The 27,378-nt window shown below is 51.4% G+C and overlaps 1 protein-coding gene across 3 annotated transcripts in view; it reads right to left on the reverse strand.

Annotated features, from left to right (window-relative positions):
- Positions 1 to 2,262: 2,262 nt before the first annotated feature.
- Positions 2,263 to 27,378, reverse strand: part of TRIP4 (thyroid hormone receptor interactor 4) — a 30,461-nt gene continuing 5,345 nt past the window's right edge. The window contains exons 6-13 of one of the 3 annotated variants that reach the window (XM_062612124.1): positions 25,862 to 25,991; positions 24,953 to 25,168; positions 24,303 to 24,429; positions 23,432 to 23,619; positions 22,280 to 22,404; positions 21,388 to 21,479; positions 6,956 to 7,058; positions 2,263 to 2,486 (exon numbers count right to left, since the gene is read on the reverse strand). In XM_062612124.1, coding sequence (XP_062468108.1) covers positions 2,419 to 2,486; positions 6,956 to 7,058; positions 21,388 to 21,479; positions 22,280 to 22,404; positions 23,432 to 23,619; positions 24,303 to 24,429; positions 24,953 to 25,168; positions 25,862 to 25,991 — 1,049 coding nt within the window. In that variant the 3' untranslated portion in view covers positions 2,263 to 2,418. Of the gene's footprint in view, positions 2,487 to 6,955; positions 7,059 to 9,189; positions 9,552 to 21,387; positions 21,480 to 22,279; positions 22,405 to 23,431; positions 23,620 to 24,302; positions 24,430 to 24,952; positions 25,169 to 25,861; positions 25,992 to 27,378 lie in introns of those variants that run through there. The other 2 variants (XR_009963487.1, XM_062612125.1) reach the window with 2 other exon arrangements.

Genomic DNA, 27,378 nt, shown 5'->3' on the forward strand with positions numbered 1-27,378 from the left:
CAACCTCAGTGTCCTGTCTCTCCCACCCAGCCACCAAGTCCTCGCCTGCCTCCTTCTCCCCATGGCACCAGGAGCCAGGATGCTGCCCCAAGACCTCCAGCCCTCTCCAGCTCCACTTGGGCACTGCAACCAGCACTTCATTTCTCCATGAAGCATGTTGCTGGGAAAAGCCAACACGGATTCACACAGTGTGACAAACCTGATCACCCCCTGAGATGAAGTAACTCCTCGGCTGACCCAGGGCAAGCGGTGGACACTGTCTGGATTTCTCCCAGGCTTTTGATCCCATTTCCCACAGCCTTCTCCTAGAGAAACTGATGTGTTACAGTCTAGACAAGTGGTGTGTGCAGTGGGTGGGCAACAAGGCTGATGGGCACCCAGAGGGTGGTGGTGAACAGCTCCTCCATCTGGGGACCTGTCACTAGTGGAGTCCCTCAGGGATCAGTATTGGGCCCAGCCCTGTTCAGTGTCTTCATAAATGATCTGGAAGGTGGGATCAAGTGTACCCAAACTGAGTGGGAAGTGGCCACTTTGGCAGAGAGAGGCACCCTGCAGGGTGACCTGGGTGGATTGGAAGCATGTGCTAATGAGAACATCATGGAGTTCGGCAAGGACAAGTGCCAGGGCTTGTGGCTGAGAACACACTCCAGGAGTGCGGCACAGGCTGGGATCTGCCAGGCTGGGAGCAGCTCTGTGGAAAGGGACCTGGAAGTCCTGGGGGACACAACCTCAACAGGAGTGAACAGTGTGCAGCCGCAGCAAAGAAAACCAACAGGATGCTGGGGAGCATCAACAAAGGCATCACCTTGTTCATAAAGGTGTCGTTGTCCCACTACTCACTGCTTGTCAGGCCACAAAGATGATCCAACGACTGGGCAGCATGCGAGGAAAGGCTGAGAGAGCTGGGCTTGTCCAGCCTGGAGAAGAGAAGGCTCAGGGGAGACCCCCACATTCCAAAGAAGACGGAGACTCCCTTTTACAAGGAATCCCATGGAAAAGACAAGGGGTGATGGGCACAAGTTCCTCCTGGGGAGATTCCAACTGGACACAAGAGGGTTCCCATTTTTCACAATGAGAACAACCAGCCACTGGAATAATCTCCCCAGGGAAGTGGTAGATGCCCAGTCTGGACACTTTTAAGACTAGGCTGGACAGGGTGCTGGGACATCCAGTCTAGGTCATGCTTTGCCCTAGAAAGGTTGGCCCAGATGACCCTTCAGGCCCCTTCCAACCTGGGATTCCAGGATTCTGATTTCGCTTGCTCTCAAGGCACACCCACCCAAGAGAGGAGCACCTCCATGATACAAGAAGAGTGCAGCAACAGGAGACCCAGCACAGCTGTGTGGGGAGATACTGAGGGGGCAGGGCCAGGCTGGTGGATGGGGGAAAGCAGCCAGAGGAGGAAAGCAGCAGCCCAAGCCCATCTCCCTCTGCCATGCTAAACAGCAGCTCCCATACCAGAACCTCTGCACCAAGCCCGGGCAGCTCCAAGCAGAAACACCCGCGAGGGTTTTCCAAACAAGGAATTCCATGGGCGGGTGTTGAATCCAGATCCAGCACCTCCAGCACCTCCAAGATCTCACAGGCCGCAGAAGGAGCCAGCAGGCAACTCCCAGGGCAAACAGCAGCACTTATGGCAGCTCCAGCACCACAGCATCCAGGGGCACAGGCAACTGGCATGAAGGCTCCGCACCCTCCTACTTCTCCTCTCTGATGGAGCAGCAATGGGAACTGAGGCAGAGGCCTGGCACAGCCTGCAACCAGTACCCATCAGCGGAGCTGGTGGCCCTGCTCTGCTCCCTGCGTGTACCCAGGCCAGAAGAGGAGGGATGTCGGCAGTGGTCAGGGATTGCTCTGTCCCATTCGGAGCAGGGTGGGATCCAGGGAATGAGGAGGAGGACCTAGACCACGGTGAGGCAGAGCCTGGATCAACCTGGCACGAAAAGTTCTCAGCCCAGTGAACACAAATGCAGAATGAGCACAGAGAATGTGGGGAGATGCTGAATGTGAAGGATTAAAGAAAAAGGAGAGATTAATCTCACAGGAGAGAGGGACATTTTGGGAAGAAGGCGTTGCCAAAGCCAGGATGGAGCTACCTCCTGCTGTGAGCTCCCCTCACCAGTCTTGGGATCTGGTGCTTGCAGGAGACCTGGAGATGTCAGAGCCTGATTGAATCCCATCCTGCCAAGCTCCATCTCCCACCCACCCTTGTCCTCAGCCCACGAGGACTTCCTGGGAAGCACAAGGCTGTTGAGGAAGAGCTGGGTGAAAACGTCTCTTTTAATGCTTTTGGAATACAGTGGATAAAGCAATACCTAAAAGCACTCTGAGATCAGTCTTGCACCTGCTTCCAGGAGTCGAGGACCATCCTGGCACCCTTCAGATGCTGGCTGGGAATGAGGCACTGCTCCCTGCGGCTCAGCCTGTCGCCTTCTGCTTCATTAACCCCTTCTTTGCTCCCTGATGGATCTTTGCATCCAGCTTCCCTGTAAAGAGGGGATTAAAAATAAAGAAACCCCACAAACCCTCATCACTCTTTATTTGTAAATGCCATTTGCAATGCAAATCAGCTGGAGGCACCGAGGTCTCCTAGTTAGTGTGTTCCTGTCACATCCAATTATCCTGCTTGAGGAGCCAGGCGTTCCCAGCCGCCACGGCCTCCCACTGCAGGCGAGACACCGGGGAGCCGGGGGCAAGCGTGTCCGGCTTGGGAAGAGTTGCTGGAGAGGGGGAAATGCAGCAGGGAGGAGAGGAAATTAACATCCAGCACTCGCCTGCCACTACCAGCAGGGAAACCAGTCCCTTTGCTTGCCCACGGGATGTGTGTCAACACGTTTGAAGGAGACGGGGGACTGTCAAGCACCATGTCAGGGATGTGCTTCTCTGTGGCGTGGCAGAAAGCCGGGCCCGGCGACGATAAACCCTCAGCTTGGGGATGCTGATGCCGTGTGGCACACGCTGTGCTGCCAAGCACCGGGTTGGTGGCTGTCAAGGCCACCAGCTGGGAGGGCCGTGCTGCCTTTGCCACCGAGCAGCACCCTGGGGAGCCCAGGTGCTCCAGTGGGACCCAGAGGAAACTCTGTTTCCCCTCATCCTTCACAGCCCTTGGGGCCTTCACTGCCAGCTCTGCTTTCCCACCTGGGAGAGGAGCAGGACACCAGAACATGGGATTTGAGCAGTTCCTGCGGAAGAAGCCAAAAGCCAGGCAGGGTGAGCAAGGCGGGAGGGTGATGCGCTGCCTCAGAGAAGCATCCCCATCCCCTCTGCCTGCCCGTAAAAAAGCAAGGATGCTCCTGCTCTCGCAGGCAAAGCTCCCTGCTCCAGAAGGGAGAGAAGAAAGGGAAGATGACCTTAAATGAGGCACCACGGCAAAAAGCCAGCCTCCTGGAAATGCTCTACCATCAGCCGGCGCCTGTCACCTCCTCTAATGCCATGTTTCTCTGGGAACTTCCCTGCATCTTCCCATCCTCCAAATGCCTGCCTTGTCCCTTCTCTCCCTGTAGCTGGGAGCAGGGACGGGGCTCCAAAGCATTGCAGAAGCTGGCAATAAAAACTGCAGAGCCCATTCTGAGCTGGGAAGGGCAGCCCCAGTCCCTGGGGAGCATCCCCTGCATCCCTTGGGAGGGACACAGGTGTCCAATGGGGTCACACCATGAGGAGAGGAGGCAAAGGGATAAAGGACATGGACAGACAGAGTAGGTTCCAGTGAAATCCCAGTGACGTGGATGGAGCCAGAGGTGGCAGCACTTTACTCAGGTCCCATGCACCACCCCTTTCGGCAATCAAGCCTCCTGTCACCCTGTGGGTGAAGCACAGCACATGGACTCCCTGGAAGAGCTGTGTTGCTACAACACGGCTACAGCACACAGCAGATCTCACCTCTGGTGGTCTCAAGATCCACCAGGCTCCAAACTGGTTCTGCTTTGGCCACTGCACCAAAACCTGCTGGTAAATGCTTGTGTGCCATGAGAAGCAGGTGCTTGTCCAGAGAAAATGGCTCCAAACCAGCCAGGGACCATCACCTTCCCCTCAAACGAACTCCCACCAGGTCAACACAACCTCCCCGAAATCAGTCCTCCTCCTTCAGCTCGAGTTTGGGCCAGCCTTGCTCCTGTCTCAGCTCGAGAGGGAAGTTCAATGCACCGAAACTGGAACACATGCAAAACACAAAACACGAGCAAGGGTTTGCAAGTCACCGTGCCACAGGTCCATAAATGGATCAGGTTGGAACTGGGGACAGGAACCAGATGCTGCCAATGCCTTGGTACAGCGGGTGCCAACCTGCAGCCCACAGGACACAAAAGGCTGCCTGCAAAACTCTTCCACCATCACAAGCGAGTAAACGAAAACTGAGGCCAAGCAAAAGAGTGAAATGGGGCATTCCCTGGAGCGTGAGGTCTGCGAGATCAGCACCCAGCAAGGAGCTGGCGCAGCCAGACTGTCCGGAAGCACACGTTGGACCAACACATCGCCAAGCCATGGGGTTGTTGGCAGGAGAAAGGCAGCAAGTTCACACTCACTCCATGCTCTGGTCCCCACCCCCAACACTGTGCCACCTCCAGGGTTCATCGGCTTTGTATTTAACATGCCTGCCTCTTCTTCCTGAACCCCAAAAGTGGTCAGGAGGCTCCTCTGTGCTACCAGCTGGTGAACATAAAACACCACACAGGAACCTTTAGGAAAAGGCTAAAATCAAGGCAGCAGCCCCAGGGTCCCCTTCTCTTTCACTCCATGATTCGAGGACTCTCACCTTGCACTACGACACGTCCCCATGCCCACTCCTCCAGCTGCCAGCTGCTGGAGGGAGGTTTCAGAGCAATGCATGAGGGAGGCTTCAGGGAAGCTCTGCCCGGGCCCAAGGAAATCTCCCACGAGAACCACCACTGAGCTGTGTCCTCATGCACTAAAGCGAAGCGGGGATGTGTCTGGGTGAGCAGTGCTCCCAGATGCAACACAAACACAGTGCCCATCCCTTCCACACAAACAATAACCCTGGCAGCATAAAATCAGGCTACGTTCCTTTTTTTTCCCATCCCTGGGCTGTTAGAAACAACTAATTTGCAACAGAGAAGCATTTGGATGTCATCATGGCAAGGTCCATGCTGTTATCTGGCAAGGAAAACCACTCTGGCTTGGCTTCCCAACAAGACAAACTGGCATTTTGTCATGGCTTGAGCCAGGCTTCAAGGAGACCAGGGCAGCCGGCAAGCTCAGGTGGGGACCTGAGCCAGCACCTTCGCCCAGCTCTGCTTCCAGCTTGGAGAATTAAGCTTTTGACTGTCATGGATGTAATGCCAGCTCCTATTAAAGCAGTTCCTTACCCCAGCGAAAGGTCAAAGGCTGCCCTGCTCCTTCCCTAGGCTGTCACAAATATCACCCAGACGGATGACGTCCCCTCCGGGAGCTGAATGTGCAACTCCACCATCTCCCCCGCCGCTGCTCTCGTGACAGCTCCTGTTGGGATGGAGGGCAGGAAAGGCAGGGCCGGCAGCAGGAGCGGGCACAGCACAGCACAGCCGGCTTCCTTCCCGGCTGTTAGACTGATCCTTCTCCAAGCAGGAAAGTGTCACAACACAAAGGAGACGATGTGACAGATGGGGAGGGGACCGGCAGCACCTGCACCCGGCGAGGCAGACGCGCAGAGCCCTGCGCTCACCCCATGCAGCAGCTTCCCCTCCAGCGGCTGCTAGCAGCTCTGCTCCAAACCACAGTCAGGGGAGGCAGATGTGGCAGTGAAGGGGCTTGAGAGAGTCTGTACAAGAGCATGGAGATTAAGCCAAGAGAAGGAAAGGATGCTCCAGCAACAGCAATGGGTCTGTTCCACCACAGCAAAGACGTCTGCATCCTAAGTAACCTGCCTGCTCATGGGTGCTGGGGAAGACCTGTCCCTGGGGGAGGATGGTGCTGCAAGCAAGATCCAAGCACTACCAGCTCACCAGCATCATCACTGACATTGTCTGAACCCACCTCACAAGTGTTGGTACAAAAGGCAGGAGAGAAACCAAACCACTTCGCCCTGCTCAGGGCAGGAATACTCCCAATACCCAGGGAGAGACCAAAGCCATTGGAGAATGGGGCTTCTCTGAGTGAAGAGGGCAAAAAAAAACTCAAACCCAACAGAAATAACCCTTCAAAAACCCTTATTAACTGGTCCTGAGAAACCCTGCTGCTCCTGCACCACTGGGTAACTACTCCCCGAGAAACACACTGCAAAAGAGATAGAAAACCCAGTCGTGGGCTCCACTAAACAACAGCCAAGACTTTCTGCTTATGCTGGTTTTAGCCCCTCAAATTAATTCTTCACACCCCCTGAAAGCACGCACGGTGCCTTCCCCAGGCTGTGTGCTGGGGAGGCTGATCCTCAGGCCAGAGCTGACTGCAGCTCCCCAGCTGCCGCATCCCTCCTCCATCCTGTGGCAGCGGGCAGGAGCAACCGGCAGCATGCAGAGGGGCTGGTGCCTCATAAAAGGGACTATAACAGTGCTGGCAAGCAGCACACAGACAGATGCCGCGGCGCTTCCCTGCACGCCCTGCCAGGACAGCCCATCCTGCCTGATGGACAGCATCCAGCTGGCCCTGCAGCTCCTGCTGCTTCGAGCCCTCACCGCCCTCATGGCAAGAGGGTAACTCTGAACCACAGGCAAGAAGCAAGTGCCCGAGCATTGCTGCACCAGTGCATATCCCAACCCAGGCTGATGCCACGAGCAGCTCAGCGGCTCTTTGCCTCCCAAGTGTTTGCAGGGGCAGGAAGAGGCTTGTATTTGGAAGGAAGCAACATCTGGGGAAAGGGGAGCCGAAGACAAAAAAAACTATTACAGACGTATTCGAGCCATTAAACAAACACCTACAGATCAAAGAGCACAGGGCAAAGGTTGCGAACTCATCTGGCAAAGGCAAGCAGAGGTGGTGATGAGAGCAGGCCAAGGGGGGCATCTGTGGAAACTTTACTACTTACAGATTTTGGGTTTTCCTTTGATGGGAAACTTCACAACTATCTCCTGGGGATTCGTGCAGATAAAGACAAACGGAGACCCGGACTCCTGGCTCAGATCCGGATACTGTGAAACACAGACACACACACACAGAACAGAGTCAGGCCGGCTGCTGAGGTGCAAAAAGAGCTCGGTGGTCAGGAGCAGGGAAGCTGGCAAGAAGTGGATTATATCTGGGCTGTAGTCGCTCAGACTAACCCAGTTCAGTAACTTCTAACGAAAAATAAAACCAACAGTTCCAGGTTTGGGTTTTAACCAGCGAGCTCCTCACTATGCCTCTCTCATTGTGCCTCTGCCAGGTCTTGCTCCCTTTCCAGACCTGTTCCCAAACCATTTCCCTGTGTGCTCCCCAACCCTCCTTAGCCCCCTTTAGCACTGATATGTGCTTCACTGCCTCAAAGGTGCGGCTTCTTACTAGGCTTAAGCTCATCTAAAGCGTGGGGTGTCAACAGAGAGGCAGTCAGGGCCCTGCCCTCCCAGGCTTGCCTGCTCACTGCCTGCTTCACGCTGGGACAAGCATGGGACCCATTTTGAGCATGATGTATTCCCAGATTCAGCTGGCTGGGGATATGGATACCCCTGTTCAACCCCAGCCGGTCACCAGCAGCACACCAGCACCTCAAACAGAACAGCCTGGCAAACCCAAAGAGGTGACGGCCACCTCTTCTACTGAAGCAGCTGTTGGAGCTACAGATACATCCCCATCTTTTCCCCTGAAAGCTCGGTCCAAACACAAAGGCTTTGAGACTTGGAGAGCACACACCGTCCTGTGGTGGGACACGCAGCCCTTGAGATCTGGCTGCATCTAAAGGCTGAGCAATAGAAAACACTTGCAACTCGCCAAGGTGAGGGCTTGGAGAAGCTGGCTGTTCCCGTGCAGGGCTGCCTCTGTGCTCAGAGACTATGGAGAGATTTCGCTGCAGTGAAGACATGGGAGAATTTTATAGGAAGAACATAAACAGATTGTTTCTCTCATTAACCATGGGGGGGGAAAGGAGAAGGAAACCACTCAGCAAGGGAAGTGCACCCAAGTCCTGTCTGGATGCAGCTCAGCCTCACTGGTGTTCAGAAGTGAAATGCAAAACAGCAACAGAAAATGTATGTACCAACCACCACTGGGATTCTCCATTAGCTGCAGCCCTCACACTGACAGCACAGAGGCAAGGGCATGCCACAACAGCCCAGGAAATGCTGTTCCAGCAGACCGCAGAAGCGGTTTTCCTTCCATGGGAAAACTGCCCCCTATTTCCTTTTGCTCTCCTGCCTTCCTCAAGCAGATCCGTCAAGGCTGCTGTAGGGGACAGGATGCCAGACCAGATGGAGCAGCGTGTCCTGGCAAATCCCCCATTTGTTACTAACAAATGACTCCAAGGCTGAGTGTTTGAAAAGCTCTCACCAACCTGCCAAGATGAGTTTGGATTTGCCCTGGAACAGCTGGGCACGGAGAGGGAAGCAGGGAGCGACCCGCTCTCCCTGTGCTGTAGCAGTGTTTGGCAGCTTTGCCAGCGGTTAGGGGAGATTTACAGAAGCCTGACACTGGGATTGGATCAAGCAGGGAAAGCATTTCCAGGCCTTCTCACTTTACAACAGCACATAAGTGCTGCTCACCAAGCAAGAGAGAGATGTACGTGCCCTTAGCTGCTCTGTACAATGCCCACGCCAGGGAGCATCACCCACGGCTGCCCTGCTGTACCCATCCAGGCTTGGACGGGCTTCTTCCTCTCTTTTCAATGAGCCATGCTACTTGACTTGCTTCCACTGCTCCATGCCAGTGCCAAGGATTTTCATTTCCCATCTGCAGGGAAGGAGGATCTTGGAAGGATAGAAAGAGCCAATGTGAATATCCCCGGCCAACCCCTGGTGAGTGCAAAATGCTGGCGCCACTTCATCGCTCTCAGCGTCACACAGGTGCCTGGTGGCCTCTCTGGAGCCAGAGGACCTGACACAGCCAGCAGCTCCCGCACCAACACAGGCTCCAAAGGTCACACCACAACACATGGGGCACAAGCCACCATCCAAACTTGGTTACAGAGATGGTCCATCTCTGTTCTACCACATGTGGTTCAGACAGTGGCTTCTTCAGCTAGGATGTGTCTGGGACCAGAGGTCTTGCTGCCTGAGTCCAGCTGCTTCCCAAATGTCCCCAGCCACTACCTCCTAGGTGGGTCTGGACAATCACTATGGGCCTCTGACACACCTGACAGCCACCTCTACACCCTGGCATCAGCAGTGAGAGACACCTAGGTTGGTTTCTCCATTGACAGCTTTCATCCGAAACCAGGATCAAACCTTCAGCTCCAAAAGCTCCAGCTCAATTCTATCCCAAAGCTGAGGCGTATGTCACAGCTGCAACTTGGGTCTACGCTTACACGCTGCAGCCTTTCATCTCTGCTCCCAGGGTACGTCTCTGTACATGTGCCAAATCCCTGTGTCCTGCATTTTAAAGGCTTCGGTCCTTCCTCTGGCATCTCACTCGCAGGAGGCAGGGAAGGAGACCCCAGTCCAGCCGCTGCATTTACGGCTTCCTATTGTATCTACCCCGGAAACCTCTTACCCATCCTGGTGAACAACAAAAGCAGAATATTCCTGCCTGCTGGAGCTGAGAAAAAGCTGTAACCCTTTCCTCGGCCTAGAGACGAGATACTCCCAGATGGAAAAGATGAGGCTGAGCTCCCACAGGATGCTGAGCCCCAACATGCTGAGCCAAGCTAATGGGCTAATGGGCTCCCTCTTACTGCAGTCCCTTTCCACAAGTCAATTAAACTCATTTATCCTGCAGAAATTTAGGGACCTTTTGGGTAAAGTCAGTTTTCTAGTGGATTAATGGGCTGAACTGCTCAAAAAAAGGGTCTCATCACCAGGAGCAAAAGCACAGCCATAGTTAAGGTGCTTAGAAACCACCTCCAGAACTTCATTCCCTAGAGGTCACTGCTAGTATTTCCTCCCCAGAATCTCTCCCTGTTGCTATTTAGCCCCCTAAACAGTGCTTGCTCTCAGTGCCACGCATGATCACCATGAGCAGTATCACCTGTAGACACCTACTGACTCATCTGATGTATCTATAGTGTCTTGTCTGGTCATCAGCCACATCACAAGACGCAGTGTGCCTGAACGGCGGCACTCCTCCACCTCTTTGGCTCTTTCTGCAGCTTAGCTCAGCACTAAGACATTGGTACCTACCTGCCCTATGCCAAAGATGCCTCTCCTACTGGCAGCTACTGAGCTGACTTTGACACTGGCACAGGGTGCCCAGAGAAGCTGTGGCTGCCCCATCCCTGGCAGTGCTCAAGGCCAGGTTGGACACAGGGGCTTGGAGCAAGCTGCTCTAGTGGAAGGTGTCCCTGCCCGTGGCAGGGGTTGGAACTGTATGAGCTTTAAGCTCCCTTCAACCCAAACCAGTCTGGGATTCTGATTCTATGACTTACTCAGCAGAGACACTGCCAATAAGACACCAAACACATTTGCCTCTGTTACCTTTTCCAAGGCCACTCAAGTGCCTAACGAGTAAAAAGCTCATTTCTCAATGTTTCTGCTGTGAGAGGTTGGTCGAGTCACTCTACAATCTGCAACACAGGAAGCTTAGAAGACAGAGAACAAATTTACTGCCAACTCCTACACCCCACAGAGAGCAGCCACTGCCCATCATCACTTCAGCAAACTTGAGACTTGTAGTAAAAGCCCAAAAGCCACATCTAGTGTGCCACGGAGGGAAGACAGAGCAGATCCCCAGTAAAGAGGATCTGCAACAGCAAGGTTTTAAATCAAAGGTTAACTTAGAAGGAAAGCAAGAGCCAGGGGCTAAACCCAGCCAGGAGTCTGATAGGGGATGTTCCTTCTTCATCCCAACAGCACTCACTCTTACAGTCTTGAGGGTGTAAACAACAAAGGTGTCAGTACTACAGGCTTTGACATTGCCTTCACCAGGAAGCAACTCGGTATTTAGGTGAAGGTGGCTAAAAAGGCTCTTTACACCAAATATAGTCCAGAGGCCAGCTTGTCCTTCAAGGAGAACACCCACCCTCCTCCAACCCAGCAGACGAGCAGGAAAGCTCAAAAGAGAGGGATTATGCAATGTAACTATGGTGTAAAAGAAATGATTCAGCCTCTTTTCAGACCTTCTGCCACCTCGTAGCGGGCTTGTGACAGGCAGTTGGGAGGACGATGGGCTCCGTGGGCTGCCAACAGCCGGCACAGCTCACCAACTGCTGCTCCAGCCCACTGCTTCACACAGTGGAAAAACCCCACGTACGCACTCCCTGCACCGGCACCAGCACCGGTACCACCCGTCCTGCTCAGCCCGTGGCTGCAACCGCACCAACCGGGCTTCCATTTGCTGCTAACAAACAGGTCTGTAAGATCCCGGCTGCAGAGAGATTAGCAGAGAATAAAAGATAACTCAAACCCAAAGCAGATCTCAAGGCAGCTTAACGCACACAGAAAGAGCTTGAGGTTAAATGGCAAAGGGAGCTGAGTGCTGCGCTCCTCTGCAAACCAGCCACCACATTCACCCTCTCGCTGGAGCGGCGCTTTGAACATGTATTAAGAGGCTATCAGATGTCCCCAAGAGCCGCCCCAATCAAGCTGCAAGCAGTGATAATTGCTAATGAATGTTCCCTCCACTTTGTTTTCACCATCCCTCGTCTCCAATCCCCAGCTCATCGCCACCAGAAATAGAAGCAGGGCTGCCAGCCTCCTCACTCCACAGCCCACAGCAAAAGAGCAAAGGAGGGGACAAGCCAGCTTGGAGCCACAGAGCCAGGAACCCACCTTCTCTGACATTTGAGGGAAACAGAAAATCCTGCTCATTTATTTCCCTCCCTCCAATCTGCTGAAGTAAATCTTTTTGTCATGATTTGGGTACAGCCTGCAGTGGGATACAGGGGCCATGTGGTGTTCAGGACCCTCAGCTCATCCCAAATCCATCTCAGCACAGGGAAAAACAAAACATGGAAAAGGACTGTCCTGAACCCCTCGAGTTCTTCAACCCCCCCCCCCAATAAACTGCACTTGCTTGAACCCAAGTGGTGTGCACTGAAGGCAGGGGCATAGAAGGACCCAAAGGCAAACATGCCACGGGGGAGCCAAACCATCACTAACGGGATGAGCTCTGCTCCGGTGCATCCAAGAAAGGAACAAAGGCACTGCGCGCACCAGAGCGGCAGCCCTGCATAGCACAAAGCCAAATGCTCCCCGGTAGCTTTGCTACCGACCTTTCAAGAGCATCTTTTGCTCTCATTAAGGCCTCCAGACACAAAAAGAGACAAGCAAAGGCAGCACAAGAGACCGAATGCTACCACCGGGTGGCAACGGCCCCAGCGTTTTACACATGCTGGCCTCAGAGCCCTGCAATGCAGCCTGAGCTCTCCTCCACTCTCCTTGCCCACAGAGCCACGCGCGCCAGCGCGCATTCCCAGCGCGCATCCCGGTGAGCCGGTGCACGGCGCAGAATTGCACGCTGGAACCTGTAGTCCTTCAGCGGGTGGCTGCCATCCTCTCCATCTTGCAGCTGCTGAGGGGTGGCCCTGGGGCACTAGCACCGAGCAGCAAGGAGGTGGTTGAGTTGTTCTGCAAGGTTAATAATGGAAAGGGTTGAATCATTTTCCTGGCATGCCTCCTTGGTGAACAACAGGGGAAATACAGCTGCTCTGCCAGGCAGCGCAGGGCCAAGACACCAGCTCCAGCCTTCATTTCCCTGCTGCTCTCCAACAGCTCTGAAATAAAGGAGGCAGCACTGGAAAGCAACACTGTCTGGAAAGAATAAAAGCAAGCAGAGCCCATGTGTTGGCAAGAGAGCTCCCTGTAAAATGCATTCAAAGGGAAAAAATCATCTTGGCGGCAACGGCATCTCCTCTGAAAGAGCAGGGCTGCCCTAACCAGCAGAGGCAATAAATCAGCCTTCCTCAGCAGGCAAAAACACGCACAGGGCTCTTCCCTGGGTGTTGTGAGAAGCCCCTTGGCCACGTGCACGGGAGGGCAGCGGGATGTGAGGCATCCCCCGGGATCCAGGCACAAGTTCCTTCACCCCATTTTCATGGTGATTTGTGGGAGAGGCGGTTCTGCTCTTCTTTCATGCCTCATAAGCTTCATAGCTGTCAGACCAACGTAACAGGTAATTAACTACTAAACAGCCATTTTCTCCTCCTCTCCGGGGGGAAATCGCTCACCATCCAGCTAGAAAATGTTTCTTTAGTGGTTTGCAAAAGGGAAAAGAAAGTCGGGAGTTTCTGGCAAGCAGCAAGAGTGCCGCAGCCAAAGAGGAGCATTTGTGGCAATGCCTGCAACACAGACACATGGATGCAGGAGAAATGGAACCATCAAAAGGGAGAAAGATTATGCTTATCTGGCTGTGGGTGCTGCAAACTCCCTGATTCCATCAGAACCATCACTGGTTCCAGTGCCTGATGCTCAGTCACTGGCTCTGTGGTCCATCTGCAGGTAGGAATTATTAGTATCAGAAGGAAAAAAAGCCCCATTCTTCTCCCAGCCTGCAGGATCAGCCTTTAGGAACCAGTGTGTCCATGCCACATCCATCCTTGTTGCTTTTCCAAGGAGAATGGCTTTGAAGCATCATTTCCCCATCTGCTGTTCTAAGAGTGTAGTTTCCACCACCCCATTAGCAGGACATTCACTCTGGGGGATCACCTGGTCAATTTTCCCAATCCCGAAGTGCTCCAGGGCACGTTCACCCAAAGGTGGCACCTGACTGGCAACAGGAGCCATTGCCCCAGCCAGGAGTCTCAGGTTTGCCACTGCTCTGTGCCACCTTCTCTGGACTCAGACCTCCAGCACTGCAGAACACCAAGTGCTTCACTTCGAGGTCTGATCTCCCTCACGACATGGTCTGGCATCAAACTCAACTCTGAGCACATTTTCAAGCACCAACTTTTAGGGGCCCGTTCCCTCTGCCTTAGCACAGGCCAACCAGCCTTCGGCCAAAGAGAAACAACATTTTCCTAAACAGAAACCCCAAAGCAGATCCAGCTTTCTAGAAACGCCAAATTTTCTAGCCTGAGGCAGAAACGTCCAGTACTGTAGCCTGTGCACATGCACTCGAAGCACTTTACACGCCACTCTTCTCACAGAAGACCACATGGATGCAGAGGAGATGCTCCATGGAGGCTGGGTTGAAGAAGGGATATGTGTTGATGCTCAATCCAAATCAACACAAGGGGCAAAAAGGAAAGAAAGCAGGACCGCAAAGAAACACAAACAAAAGCTGGCAGCCAAACTTTTGTTTGAAAGCCTGTCAGGTCTAGACTGCAACGTGTGAGGAAGGAACAGCTCGAAACCACAGCTGCTAATGGTTATGGATTTGGCAATCAAAATGTCTTTGTTAAAAAAAAGTTAACTGCCTTACTATTGAGGTTACAAACCGCAGCCTTGATGCATTGTTGCAGTCAACATCCTCCCCGCTGCTTTTGAGAGCTTACATCTGCTGCTGGCAGATCCTGTGCTGGCACCGGCACCCTTCGTGAGGATGCACAAGGAATTCTGCTCGCCTGCTTTCCTTTCCCCTTCGTCCCACAGTGATGCCTCTCAGCCCTTGCCTGCTCTGCCCCTCGCATGCTGGTACACACCCAGATCCAGGCACAGCAGGCTGGGATCACTGCAGGATCCTTCCCCCAGCTGGCTGGATTCATCTGGTGGGTGTTCTTCATCTCTCAGCCTTGAGCCTGGCTTTTGTCATGTTCCTATACCACAAGCTGTACTTTGATTCAAAGGGCAGGGGAAGCAATTAAAACATAGCAAAACTAATACTCATACTTTGAAATGTAGATTTAATAATCAAACCTGTGCTGGTGCACTCGGATTTTAAATGCCGAGCTGAATGCCAGAGCTCCAGTCCACAGGAAGAGTGGAGGACTCAGTGGTGCTGGCAAACATGGGGCACACAATGCACCCCCCTGTTCTCCCTGAACTGGGAGCCACCAACACCCTCCTGCAGTTCCAACACCAGCCTGAGGAAACACCTACCCTGAAAGCAGCATGAGAAGGGCTTGAGATGTTTATGAAGTGCTTGGTGGCTGTCAGGAAAAACTGGATGGACTTGGAAAAATACTTGGTAATGTTCTAACTTCAGCTAGAAGAGCTGCTTTCATCCTCCTGTGCCCAGGGATGGAGGAGGCAGCGCTAACCCCAGCTGCAGTGCAGCCCTGCCACCGCGCTCTCTGCTGGGACCTGGCAAGGAGCGGGGAAGAGGCCATGGGGAGGAGAAGATGAGGGGAAACCAGGGCACCTGCTTCTGGCTCAAGCAGCTTGCAGCACCTGCACCCTCCTAGACAGAGACAGAGAGCCTCAATTCACTTTGTGGGGACCCTGCAAAGTCCAGGGGTAAAACAACAGAGCTGAGCGCAGCAGGTGATGGAGATCAGCTGAATCCTGGACAAACCCAGCGCAGACAAAGCACCTGCATCCCTGCCCTGATTCACTTCACCCTGTGCTGGCCCTCACTGCTGCTCCCCAGGGAGGAGCAATGCTGCTTCCAGCTGCTGATTCGATCTCACCAGCAGGATGGGATTTCTCACAGCCCAACACACGGCAGAGCCAGGACACGCATCCCCGCAACCGGTCTGCTTGGGGTTATGAAATCAATGACGTGACAGCGACAGCTTAAGCAAGTGTGGTCCTTGGGCACTGCATGTTTACCACAGTTGGTTATATTTTGTTGCTGCCAGCTCCCCTCTCATTGGGGTCACCACCTCAAGGGTGGTTACAGCTCAACTTGTTGGAGCTACAACCAGACGGTGAAGGTCTGGGGCACCTGAGCGGCAGCCAGGCTCGAGGTTGGTCTTATCTAAGCCTTGATTTCAGGATTAAATAAAAACCAAGCACCAGGAAGGCGGCACGTATCAGTGACCACATCTGAGGGAAGGGGGAAAACCTCGCAGATCACTGCCTAGTTTGCTGAAATGGTAACAGAGGCTAAGTCCACAGTCAGCAGTAATTAAGTCATATACTTCAGCCTTGGCTTCGCTTTTTCCCTAGGGTCTAGGAAACCAGAGGAGAGGGCAAGCTACCCTCTATCATTCGATTTCTTTGGCATGTTAATGCATTCCTAAATTAATCATCATCAAGTGACAATCTCTCCTTCATCTTAACAGACTGTGCAGTGGCCTCAGTAAACCTGCTGGCTTATGCAAGGCAGCTGGAGCCTTAGCAGAGCCTCTGATGAAAACCAAAGCACTTCACATCAGGAAAAACTCCCCCAGCTCTTACTGCCTATAATCCAAACCAGCTGCCTGCCTGCTCTGCTCTGCTCCTAGAACCATGAACCAAGGGCTTTGTGAGAAACCAAATAAAGGGATGCATCACCCTGCAAGCCAGGCTAAGGCCTAATACTGCTTGATCTGGCATCGGGCTACAGGCAAAAGACAAATTCAACTTAGGAGAATTCAGGGACCTGTAAAGTTCAAAGGCCTTTCATTGATTTCAATCATTAACAACCACCTAGACTGCTGCAGAAGGAAGTATATCTGATCTAGCCTTTAAAATCCTCAGTTGAGGTGCAATAACTAAGCCTTAGGAATGAAAAGGCAAATATCCCATTGGGGGAGGGCAAGGAAGGTGCTAGGGCAGCCACAGCAGCACACAAACACGTTTGTCTCACTTACAGCCTATACTAGGAAACATTTACTTCAGGGAGAAGGTCCTCATAAAAAGTGTCTATGTATTTATACTGTTCTTCGAAGTCCACGTCAATCTACATGTTTGTGTTTCTCCCTCTCATTAACTTCTTCCTTAGGAAAATATGACCAGTGGGCTATTGTTCCTTTATTTGGAGAGAATCTAAACAGGCACCTTCTGGAGTGTAAACATAGAAAAATTCTACCCTGCTTCACTCCTGCTTGAGAATTCGAAACGAGTTCTCCATGCCTGGCACCTGAGTCTCTTTTTATCTTACTGTTATTTTCACTGGGGAGGGAAGAGGAGGGCAAGAGATGAAACACAAATTTCCTGAGAGGGAAAGATGATAGCTGTTTAAATGATAGTTGCAATCTCATGGCACAAAAATAGCTTAGATGTGTTCCCTTGTGCAGATTTAGGACACTAAGCAAGCACCTAGAAATGAAAACTAAACACTTTACTCCTGTAAAACACAATTACCCAATATTTCAGCCCCAGATAATGGCTACAACTACATATTGGCATGTGTGTGTGCTCGCGTTCAAAATAAGTCCAAACACACCTATCAGCTACCAAAATAGCAGCAGCGGAAATGTTCTTTTTCCAGTTAAAGTAATAGTCACTCAGATCAAAGTCATCAGCAAAACGAACATGGACTTCAGAGCACATTAAAAGGGCATAAATGTAAATACTTCCCTGCTTGGTTTAGCCTCCTGCCAAGCCCTGCCTGCGCCATCCCGTGTTTCCCCAGCGAGCGCTGCTGAAGTCACCAACACCTCATGCAGGAAAAGAAAGGCAGCTCCTTGCTCGGCTCGAGGTGTTGGTGATGTCAGGCCCGGAGCAAGGAAAAGCCGTCGTCAGTGCTCAGATCTCAGCGGGGGGGAAATAAACCCAAAGATTCCAGGTCACCTTTAGCACCGAGAAGCAAAACAAAGGGATCATTCTGGTCTCCAGCACCGCTTTTTGGGTGGCTGCCATGAAGAGAAGGAAGCGAGCCCAGAAGGCGCTCCGAGGAGGTGCAAGATGTGCAAAGCTCAACTGGAAATACTGAGATTTAAGAGCCACATGGAGGGATCTCCTGGCACCAGCCAACCCCCGCCTGCGGCAGCGGGGCTGCCGTCAGAAAGTGGCTTTTGCTTCAGTCCCCTGCAAGCAAAGCAGGTGACACTTGATACCTGGGGTGGACTTTCCTATCTGACAGTGTCTTCTGCTCCTAAAGCAGCTTCAATCCGAAGATCACAGCTTTTAGCAGTAAAATTAGGTGTAAATAACCTCTGACGGGCTTTATTTTCCATGTAGGAAAGAGCCCCAGAGGAACAGATTTAACTAGCTCATGCAATAAGTAGCACAACTGGGATTAGGGCAATGGCATCTGTTGTGACGCTGACTTTAATGACAAGGACATCTCTTCTCTGCTCTTCCTCTGATCGCTGCCAGCTACCACATACATGATTCTGTTCTGTCATCACTTCTCACATGGCCCTGAAGATTTGCAAAGCACTTCAACAATGTCTGCCGGTCTTCAAGCACTGCACATGGGGCAGAGCTGCAAGATCCCTCCCAAAGGGTTACGCAGGGCCAAGCTTACATGTCCAGTAATACCAGGGATAAATAATGAGTCCCTGATAACAACACAAGCTGTCGGTAGGGACTCAGCCTGAGCCTGCTGCATCTGGCAAAACGGAGCACCGTTGCTTCAGTTTGCTTCTTTGAGCGCAAGTGTTAAACAAAAAGATAGAGTAAATGAGGATAATGATAGAAAAATACCAGCAGGGTGCCACTAACATCTTCATTAGCAACCTGAGAGAGGATGCAAACAGCACGGAAATGAGATCTGCAGATAATGCTGAGCAGGGAGCGGGTGACAGCATCATAAGGACTGAAATAACAGAGAAGTCATGGGAGGGACAAAGCAGGAAGAGTCTCCCTTGCCTATGGAAACAAATGGCCACAAGTCACAACAGACTTCTATGGCAGCTGCACCACCACAGGACAGTGAGCAAGACAGGGAAGTGTTTCATCTGCGGGTGGCAGGAATAATCTGCAGACGTGCAGGCTTGTCCTGCACTTGCGGAAGGATTTCTTCTGGAACAAGTTTCAGATACGAGCTTGTGAAGAGAAGCGTGAGGCAAAGCACAGTGACTGAAGAGAGCAGTATTTGTATGCAAAACCATGTCATCTTCCTCTCCCACTTTCCCTGAGCTAGGAGTTGTGCTTGTACCCCAAGAAACACTGGATTACACTGCTGACAAGTGGTTTTGGTGCTGGTTGCTGATGAACCTGGGCTGAATCACCAGTGTGAGCAACTGGGATTTCCTACTCCCAGTGCAATCCAACTCACATTTCTGAGCTGGCACTGCAATGCTTTTTCACCTTGCTAGCACTGCAGTTAAATGAATCTCAGCTTCATTCAGATGCACTTGCTGATGATGATAGTCCATAAAAACACCCATTTCCTCATAAACCAACTTCAGAAAGAGGCTCAGTTCTCAGAGTTCAATCTTACCAGCTAGGGAAATGAACACTACATAAAGCAATCCTTGGGGGAAAATGGACAAAACCACTGTAAAAAGGCAGAAAACGAGGAATTACAAATAGTTTGCAATATGGGAGAAGCAAAAAGCCAGTGAAATATAAAACAGGAATTGCCACGATACTGAGAAGAAGTAAATCTCTCGCCAACAGGTGTAGTAATAGTGCTCCTGGAAGACATTGCTCTTCCTCCCGTGCCTCTGTGGCCAGGCAGTGCCAGCAGACTGGGAGGCATTTGCAGAGAACACAGCTCCTTGTGAGGGTCCTCCATGGGAGGATCAAAAGCTGGTCGCCTACAGCGCAATTTCCAGATTGGAAGAAGCTGTCACAGCCATTTTATCAGTGCCTGGAGAATGTATCCACAAAGAGGAGGAATTGTTACAGACAGAAAAGAGAGACCAAGGTGTACTTTTCCACCACTGTTACAGACAGCAGAAGCAGGAGAATCTCCATTGAAGACCAAATGGCAAATGAGTGGATGCTACAGAAGAAAACCCCTAGGGTCCTCTCCTCTCTTTAAAGGCCTGCTCCATACAAGGCCAAATACTCCACTAGATTTCATTGTACTCCAGTCCCAAAGCTCCCTCTGCTGCTCATACTCCAACCTCTCCCCCTTCCACCTTAGACTGAACAGACACCACCTTGTCAGAAACACTCTTTTCATCTCTAGTTTCCACGCATCTACCCCTGCTACAAAACCTCACAGGGCTTGGGAAAGCCAGGAGAGCACTTCATGAGAAGGAGCCCCAGGTGCTGGTGCCTCTCCAACCCTTCTTGGCAAGAAGATGCCCATCAGCCTGGGGGATTCCTCACAAGATGGTCTCAGTTCACTCTCAAGCCCTGCATGGTCTGGTCATTCCCATCACACCAAACCTGTCTGTACAGGGGCAGTGAGGTGGAGAGGTAGGAAGCAGCACCAAGAACAGCTATGTTGTGCTTGGTGTTACTCCCAGGTAAATCCACACCAGCTACTCCCAATGCCCTCCTCTGTGTGCCAAAATTGGCCTCCAAAAAGAGCTGCTCTATGAATTTCCTGTCCTGAAGTGTCCAGGACCATCCTTCCTTCCCTTTTCAAAGATGGATGTAATAGCCACCTTTCTACAGTTACCAGGGTCCTCTTCTGATCTCTGCAACCCTTCCAAGGTAAGAGTGGCCTCACAAACACACTGCCACACTCTCAGTGTATCTGGATGCACACCATCAGCACTTACGGGCTTCCATTGGTTGAGATTTCTCAAAAGACTCCCAGTTCTACCTCCCTTCGCTACAGGTGGTCCCTCTCCTCCTTGAACTCTGCCTCCAGGCATGAGATCTCTGGAAGACCTTGCTATTGAAGCCTAAGGTGAAGAAGGCCTCAACACCTGTCCCCGGTCACCAAACCTCCTGCCTCATTCAGAAAGAGGCCACTTAAATGTCCCTTGAGGAGTCCTGATCTCCTCAGTAATCTGCAGCTGTCCCTCCCTCCCTCCCTGTATCTAGGGGCTCTGATGTCTCCTCTGCAGGGCCTCCATGAAGCCCCGGCTGCTCTCCTGTTCATCCTCCCTGGTGGGAGGGTGCTCACCTCCTCCCACAGCTCCTACTCCTGCTGACTCTGCTCTGACCAGAACACAGCTCTCACCAGTGAGGCCACTGTGACCTCCAGCTCCAGGAAGAAGCACTGGGCAGCTCCAGCAGCTACAGATCTAGATGGGCCAAGCACCCTCCCTCATACCAGGGTACTTGATCCTGCTTTGGAAGCCACATTCAGGTAACAGGTAAGCTCTTGAGTTTGCCAAAGGAGGATGAAAACAAGAAATACAACGTTAATGCCTTGCAGGGCCTTGTCTTCCTCAGTCAAGCACTGCCACAGCATCTGGTGAGCATCCATCTGTGCAGCAAGGGGAGTAACGGCTGCCCCAATCCCTTGCAGCATTGGTTCAATTAAACAGGCACAAGTCCTTACTGAAAAGGGTTTCAGAGTATGTGAGGAACTAGTTTCAACCAAACTATCTCACCACCAGAGAGGCTGATGATGGATTTAGGCTGTATTAGCCCACTGCATGCTTCCACCACTGCTGAAATGCATTTTCTCAGTCCGTTTTCTTTGCAGGCATACAAGACCACAGTGGTTGTGTCTTCTCTCAACACAAGTCTAAAATCTCCATTCACTGCCTTTTGCAGAGCATCTCATGGAGGTGAGTTACACTGTTTAAAGCTGCTGGCTAATGCAAGCTTGCAAAGGTTTGTTTGCTGTACTCACCTGCTCACTAAATTGCTCTTGCGATAAGCAATCAGTCACGTCCACACAGCCCAGGAGGCATCCGGAGGGATAATCGCCTGGAAATTCCACATCTGCAGCAATAGAAACATCTCTTCAGGGATTCCACATCACCACACACATAGCTGGGGTCTGCTAACCCCAGGCGCCCTTCCCTCTCCTCCACACATTTCTACCTTTTGAGGCACAAGGAGACATACAGCCATTTTAGCACCCCATCATTCCTTATCCAGTTCAGGATCTTCACCATGACAGGACTAAGTTCGGGAGATTTCATTATATAAACACCTTTCCCTGCTTAGCTTCTGACGGAGGAACACAGAGTGTGGGAAGAGCTCCTCGCTCTGATGAGGGGGCAGGCAATCCTGCTGCATGACATTTAAACTGGGTGACGCACAGAAATACTGCACAAACAGACACAGAGTGCAGCCACCAGCACCCTCCTGCCCACATGAGAGAACATCTTCCTGAGGACCTGCAGCTTTTCAATCCTGATTTCCACAAGGTCAGAATCCATGAAAAGCCTTTAACATCACTACAAACAGACTGAAGTACAAGCCACTGCACACGCACCAAGCACGTGCTTGACTGCTTCTTGCTTGAGCCAAGAATAAAACGAAGTCTGCTGCTGCTGCAGAAGTCAGGTGCCATTCAACAGTGCTTGTGGTTTGAGTATGTGATCAGCAGCAGGACGAAGTTAAATGCTGCCACCAGACCCATGTGGCTGATGACATGCAGAAAGGATGAAGAGAATTTCAAGAACAGAAGGTTAAAAAGCAAAGCAGCAATAACTGCTCAGCAGAGGCCTTTCTGACACTGCTCATTACGTGGCTCAATGTACCAATAATACAAAGATCCAAGGAGAAAAGTTCACCTTTCCGGAGCAGCATCCTGTAGGTGGTCTCCAGTTCAGAGACTTCCTGAGGGGAAGGTCTTTTAGCAGTAGCTGCAATCCACAACCGCCCCCTATGAGAGGTGTACCAGGTCCTGCCCTCCACCCTAGAGGACAAAGCAGAATTTAGGACTTAAATTTCAGCAGAAATCACCCACATGGACAGGTTTTTCAATCAGCTGTTTCACTAATGCAATCCCTGCTGCTAAGCTTTGCCCTGACTATTTCAACACAAAGCAACGTGTCAGCGAAAAGCTGAGATGGGCAACAAATAATGCCACAAGCAGAGCATGTCCTTATGGCTTCAGACCAACAGCAAAGGACATCAATCCCCTGCAAGCACAGCAGTATTCCAGATACATCCATGGGGCAATCTGCTCATGCAATACCCTGACAAGCTCAAACAGTTCTGCATGGTAAGAACACGTACAAAGCAGTTGTTAGCTGCAGCTCCTGGGCTCCCAGAACAGGCACCAGGCCCTGCAGCTGTACTGGGGCAGCCAACAGCATCCATATACCACCGGGATGCAAAGCCAGGCACAGGAAGATTTACAGTGTCTTTAGCTTGGGAAGTGAAAAAGCTTTGCTCCCTAGAATGAAAAATTCTGTGAAGGGGAAAAAAAAAAAAGGCTAGAGAAGATTCTTTGTTTCATACGAATAGCAGGAAAGGTGAATTAACGTGCCAGGGATGCTGGGAGGAAGGAGCTTCACTTTGTAACCTGATTCTGGAGGGGGAAGTAGTGGCAAGGGGTGTCCATGTGGTTGTGTTTTTCAAACAAAGCCTAGTGCCACTGTTTGCTTCTTTACAACGCTCAAAAAGACCAATAGAACATGTCACATCTTCAGCCTCTCTGCCTGTCCAAGTCCACAAAGGTACATCCCAACAGCAGTGCAGAAATCCCAGCCTCTAATTTACCCACGGTGAGAAAACTTGTACCCTCCAGGTTAGCTACTCTCCTGAAAAACAGCATCACCAGCTTCCCAAACCAGGAGTACACTGGAGGAGGAAGCACAGCTTCCAAACGGGAGCTCTCGGTAGGCATCAGAAGCTATCCCCTGAGGAACACAACTTGTCGTCTCACCTACAAAGCAAGAGCTGACCAGGACATATCACAGCTCAGGCCACTCCTTTACCTTTTAATTCCTCTTACAAGCAAGGAAGCCCAAGGCTGGTGCATGCTGAGGCACCAGCCATCATCTGAGATCTCCTGCAACTCTCGATCCTGAATCCGCAACCTGTTTCTCTCGGAGTCAGGCTCATTTTCGGTGTCCATGGAATGGATGGGTTTCCTGTGTGGGAGCAAACCAGTTTGGTCCACCCACTTCAGTGTTCAAAAGAAACAAGAAAGATGTTAGCACCGCTCTAGGAACAGCAAATATCAAGTGTAAATCCTATTTGAAGTTTTCCATCATTTAAGGACAGAGGTGTTACTCTTACTGGGATCACTTTTACTTACTTCCCTGCAAACCCACTCTGTTTCCATGCCATGCTTGGCAGTAGAAAAAGCAAGGTCATGCTCTGCTCCATGAAGCTTCTCCTTTCTATGCATCACAGCTGCACAATGGATTTAAAGAATAAACTTCTTCCTACCATCTAATCCAAATCTCCCCTCTGTCATTTTAAGGCCATTCCCCCTCGTCCTATCCCTACCTGCCCTTGTAAAAAGCCCCTCTGCAGATTTATTTGTAGGTCCCCTTTAGGCACTTGGAAGGCTCAGAGAGCCTGAGATATATAAATAATGCTGAAAAAGTCACACAGCCTTACACTGAGGTTAAAACACATTCCTGAAAAGGAGGCAGGAGATTAAAACTTGGATAAACCAAGAGCAGGAAACAGAGCAGGGCACTGGCAAATGTTCTTTGTCCCCAGCTCAGATGGCTAACAGGGATCTCAGACACTGGGGAGGACAGAGGTACTACAGCCGTGCCAGAATTCACAGTTCTTATGCTCAACTCTCCCAGAGTTAGTTGCTACTCCAGAATAAATCATTCAACCCACACTGACCAAAGGAGCAGGCTGAAGAAGACGGGGATTCACTAGAACACCAGGACCCAAGGTTGTCTTTGCTTCCGGGCTCCTGGCTGGCTCGCTCAGTGTGCCACGATTCATGGCTTCAATGGTTTCATCCAACCTGCAAGCACAAAAAGAGACATGAAAACTCCCCCCGGCAACGTCTCCTTTCTCCCCACGCGAACATGTCTGAGCCACAGCATCTCCCCTAACTATACAATCTCCTCACTCAGTCTGATTCCCAGTTTGAACAGTCACTCTTCTCTACCAGAGAAGCTCAGCTTGCTTTGAATTTGAGTTGAATTGGTTCTGTTGGGATTAGCCTTCTGCAACATCTCTTTCCAGGGCAGCTTAACCTTTAACAGACACACCAGCTACTGAAACCCTGTGCAAGCCTCTCACACGGGAGCTTAGCAGAGGGGCTCAGCAGAACTGTACTGAAAGAGATGATATGCTGCAAACCAGAAAGACCCTCAAGGAAGAAAAGAACCTAAACCTACACCCTCACACCAGAGGCACCCTTCAAGGGATCAGCTTGCTCAGCTTTCCTTACGCTTGCTCTCCAGATTTAGCCAGACCCCGTCACCTCCAGCTGTCACCTCCTTGCTCTCAGGCACACCGTGGTGCTGCCACCTCTCACTCACATGCTGTGGTACTCCGCCATGCTGTTGTCCTCCTCCAGGATCTGCCTGCCAGCGAAGTCGATGGTGATTTTCCTGGCAAGCCGAGAGGCGTGCCGCAGCTCCCGCAGCTCCTGCTCCCTCTTCTGGAGAGCTTCCCTCTCCTGCTTGGAGAGCCACTGGTTGGAGTCAGTGGCAAAGTAATCTGATTCATCATCGATGACCTGGGTGCGGCGCACACTGGTGAGAAACAACCAGAGCAGCAGCAGATGGGCATGGTGGGACAGTGACACAGCACTGACTGCCCCAAACCTGCCCTCCTGCCAGATCTTCTCTGTTCTTGAGAGAGCGAGACCTGAGCTGTCAGGGACATAAAGCCAGGAATTCAGCCTGGAGAAGAGAAGGCTCCTGAAGGGGAGACCTGAGAGCAGCTCCAGTGCCTAAAGGGGCTGCAGGAAAGCTGGAGAGGGGCTTGGGACAAGGGCCTGTAGGGACAGGCCAAGGGGAATGGCTTTAACCTGCCCGACGGGAGACTGAGATGAGCTCTTAGGCAGAAGCTCTTCCCTGGGAGGGTGCTGAGGCGCTGGCACAGGGTGCCCAGAGAAGCTGTGGCTGCCCCATCCCTGGCAGTGATGAAGGCCAGGCTGGATGGGGCTTGAAGCAAGCTGTTCTAGTGGAAGGTGTCCCTGCCCATGCAGGGGTTGGACTGGATGAGCTTTAAGGTCCCTTCCAACCCAAACCAGCCTGGGATTCTATGATTCTATGAATTCCAAACAGGACCTATTTGAGGGGTTTACTCTTGTGCCATCAAACTCCAGCATTAGGGTGTCTTTAGCTACAGCCCAGGTTTTAGAAGGAACCCTCTGATGTTTCTGTCGAAGACAGCTTAGCCTGCAGTGCATTTGTGCTATCTCACCACAGCTGGTATCTTACCTTGTCCTGTCAAACTCCAACAACTTGTCTTTGTGTTTCACAGCCATTTCCAGGCCTGCTTTGAGTCTGGCCTCTTGGCGAGGCAGTAAGTCTTTGCTTATGGCACTCAAATTCCCCGAATTTTCAGCACCTAAGATAGATAACAAATCACAGCTCAACAGCCAGTTGTTTAAAGCCCACTCTTGGCAGGCCTGGCTGAGGTAAGGCTCCCTAAAACAAACACCATTTGAAGGACTTTGCCCCATGATCAGCACCTTTGCAAACCAGGTTCAAGTCTCAATTTTCCCTCTAGCCTCTCTGAGAGTCCTTTCTCCAAAGAGGAAGAAGCATTTAAACACTACAGTGATAATGGCCAGGTAGTGTTTAGAGAGAAAGTCCTGGTCTTTGATTCTCCTTCACCCTTGCCTAACAATTTGGCCTACCTAAATTCTGCCCATCTACAACCACAGACCCTGAGTTCTCTCCTAAAAGCCAAATTCTCTCCTAAGTGTTGTCACCTCCACAGAGAGACTCTTGGTGAGGACAGATCACTGACAAATGGCCAGTTAGCACAGATCAAGCCTCTGTCTGCTGCTGTGTGTGCCTCTGCAAATGCAATCCTCCCCCAGAGCACCTCAGCAGGTTTTCAGACCAGCTATTGTTAGTGAGGGAGAAATCCATTCCCAGCAACCATCTCCTCTTTCTTACCATTCCTGGCAAGGGGCCAAACCCTGACAACCAAACAAAAGAGAATAAAGACCATAAAAGGTTTGCATCAAAGCCACAATGGAGCAAACCATTTCACAGAGGACATCCTGCAGGCTAACACCTTTCTTTCAGCAAAACAAAAAAGCCTGTGTTCCCCTGTTGTGCTGATCCAAGACAAACAGCTAATCACATTTCAGCTTTCACCTATAGAGACAAGGCACAAAGCAAGGCCTGGCAGGGGCAGAGGGGAAGAGCAATAAAATGGGTAAGAAAAGAAGATCCTGAAGTACATCGGCATAAACAGAGCAAATTACGATCAGCCCTTACTCTCAAGAACTTACAGGACCTCCTGCCACCCCAGCAGCTCTAAAGGGAAGCTGACACCAAGACCCAGAGTAAATATTTCCCCAGTTCTTCAGCAAAGTGTATTTTCTAAACCAAGAACACTGTGACCTTGGCTATATTTCAGCTAAACACAGACAAGCATCCCCATAACGCAAAGGTCTTCGCTGGGAGACTGGGTATCATTTCCTCTCGCTTTCCTTGGCTTTGTCCCTATTTTTAGCTCCCCAGATAAGTGTAAGACAAGAAGGACCATTAGAAGATATTAACCACCACCTCTCTAGACCCAGCAAATCAGATAGCAGCACTTCATCTTCCACAGCACACATTCCACATGAGACTTATCCTCATTTTCAAGGACTGCTACAATGATCCAGTTCATGTGATTGATTCAGCAATGCCTAATGAGCAGCCCTGGGGCCTCCGCGTGAGGACATTTTATGCTGCCATTTGACACTCGCAGTTAACACCCCTGTTCCAAGTTCAGA

The sequence above is a fragment of the Pezoporus occidentalis genome, unplaced genomic scaffold (assembly GCF_034315485.1).
Source record: "Pezoporus occidentalis ecotype Australia unplaced genomic scaffold, CSIRO_AGI_Poc_V1 ctg159, whole genome shotgun sequence".
NCBI lineage: Eukaryota > Metazoa > Chordata > Aves > Psittaciformes > Psittacidae > Pezoporus > Pezoporus occidentalis.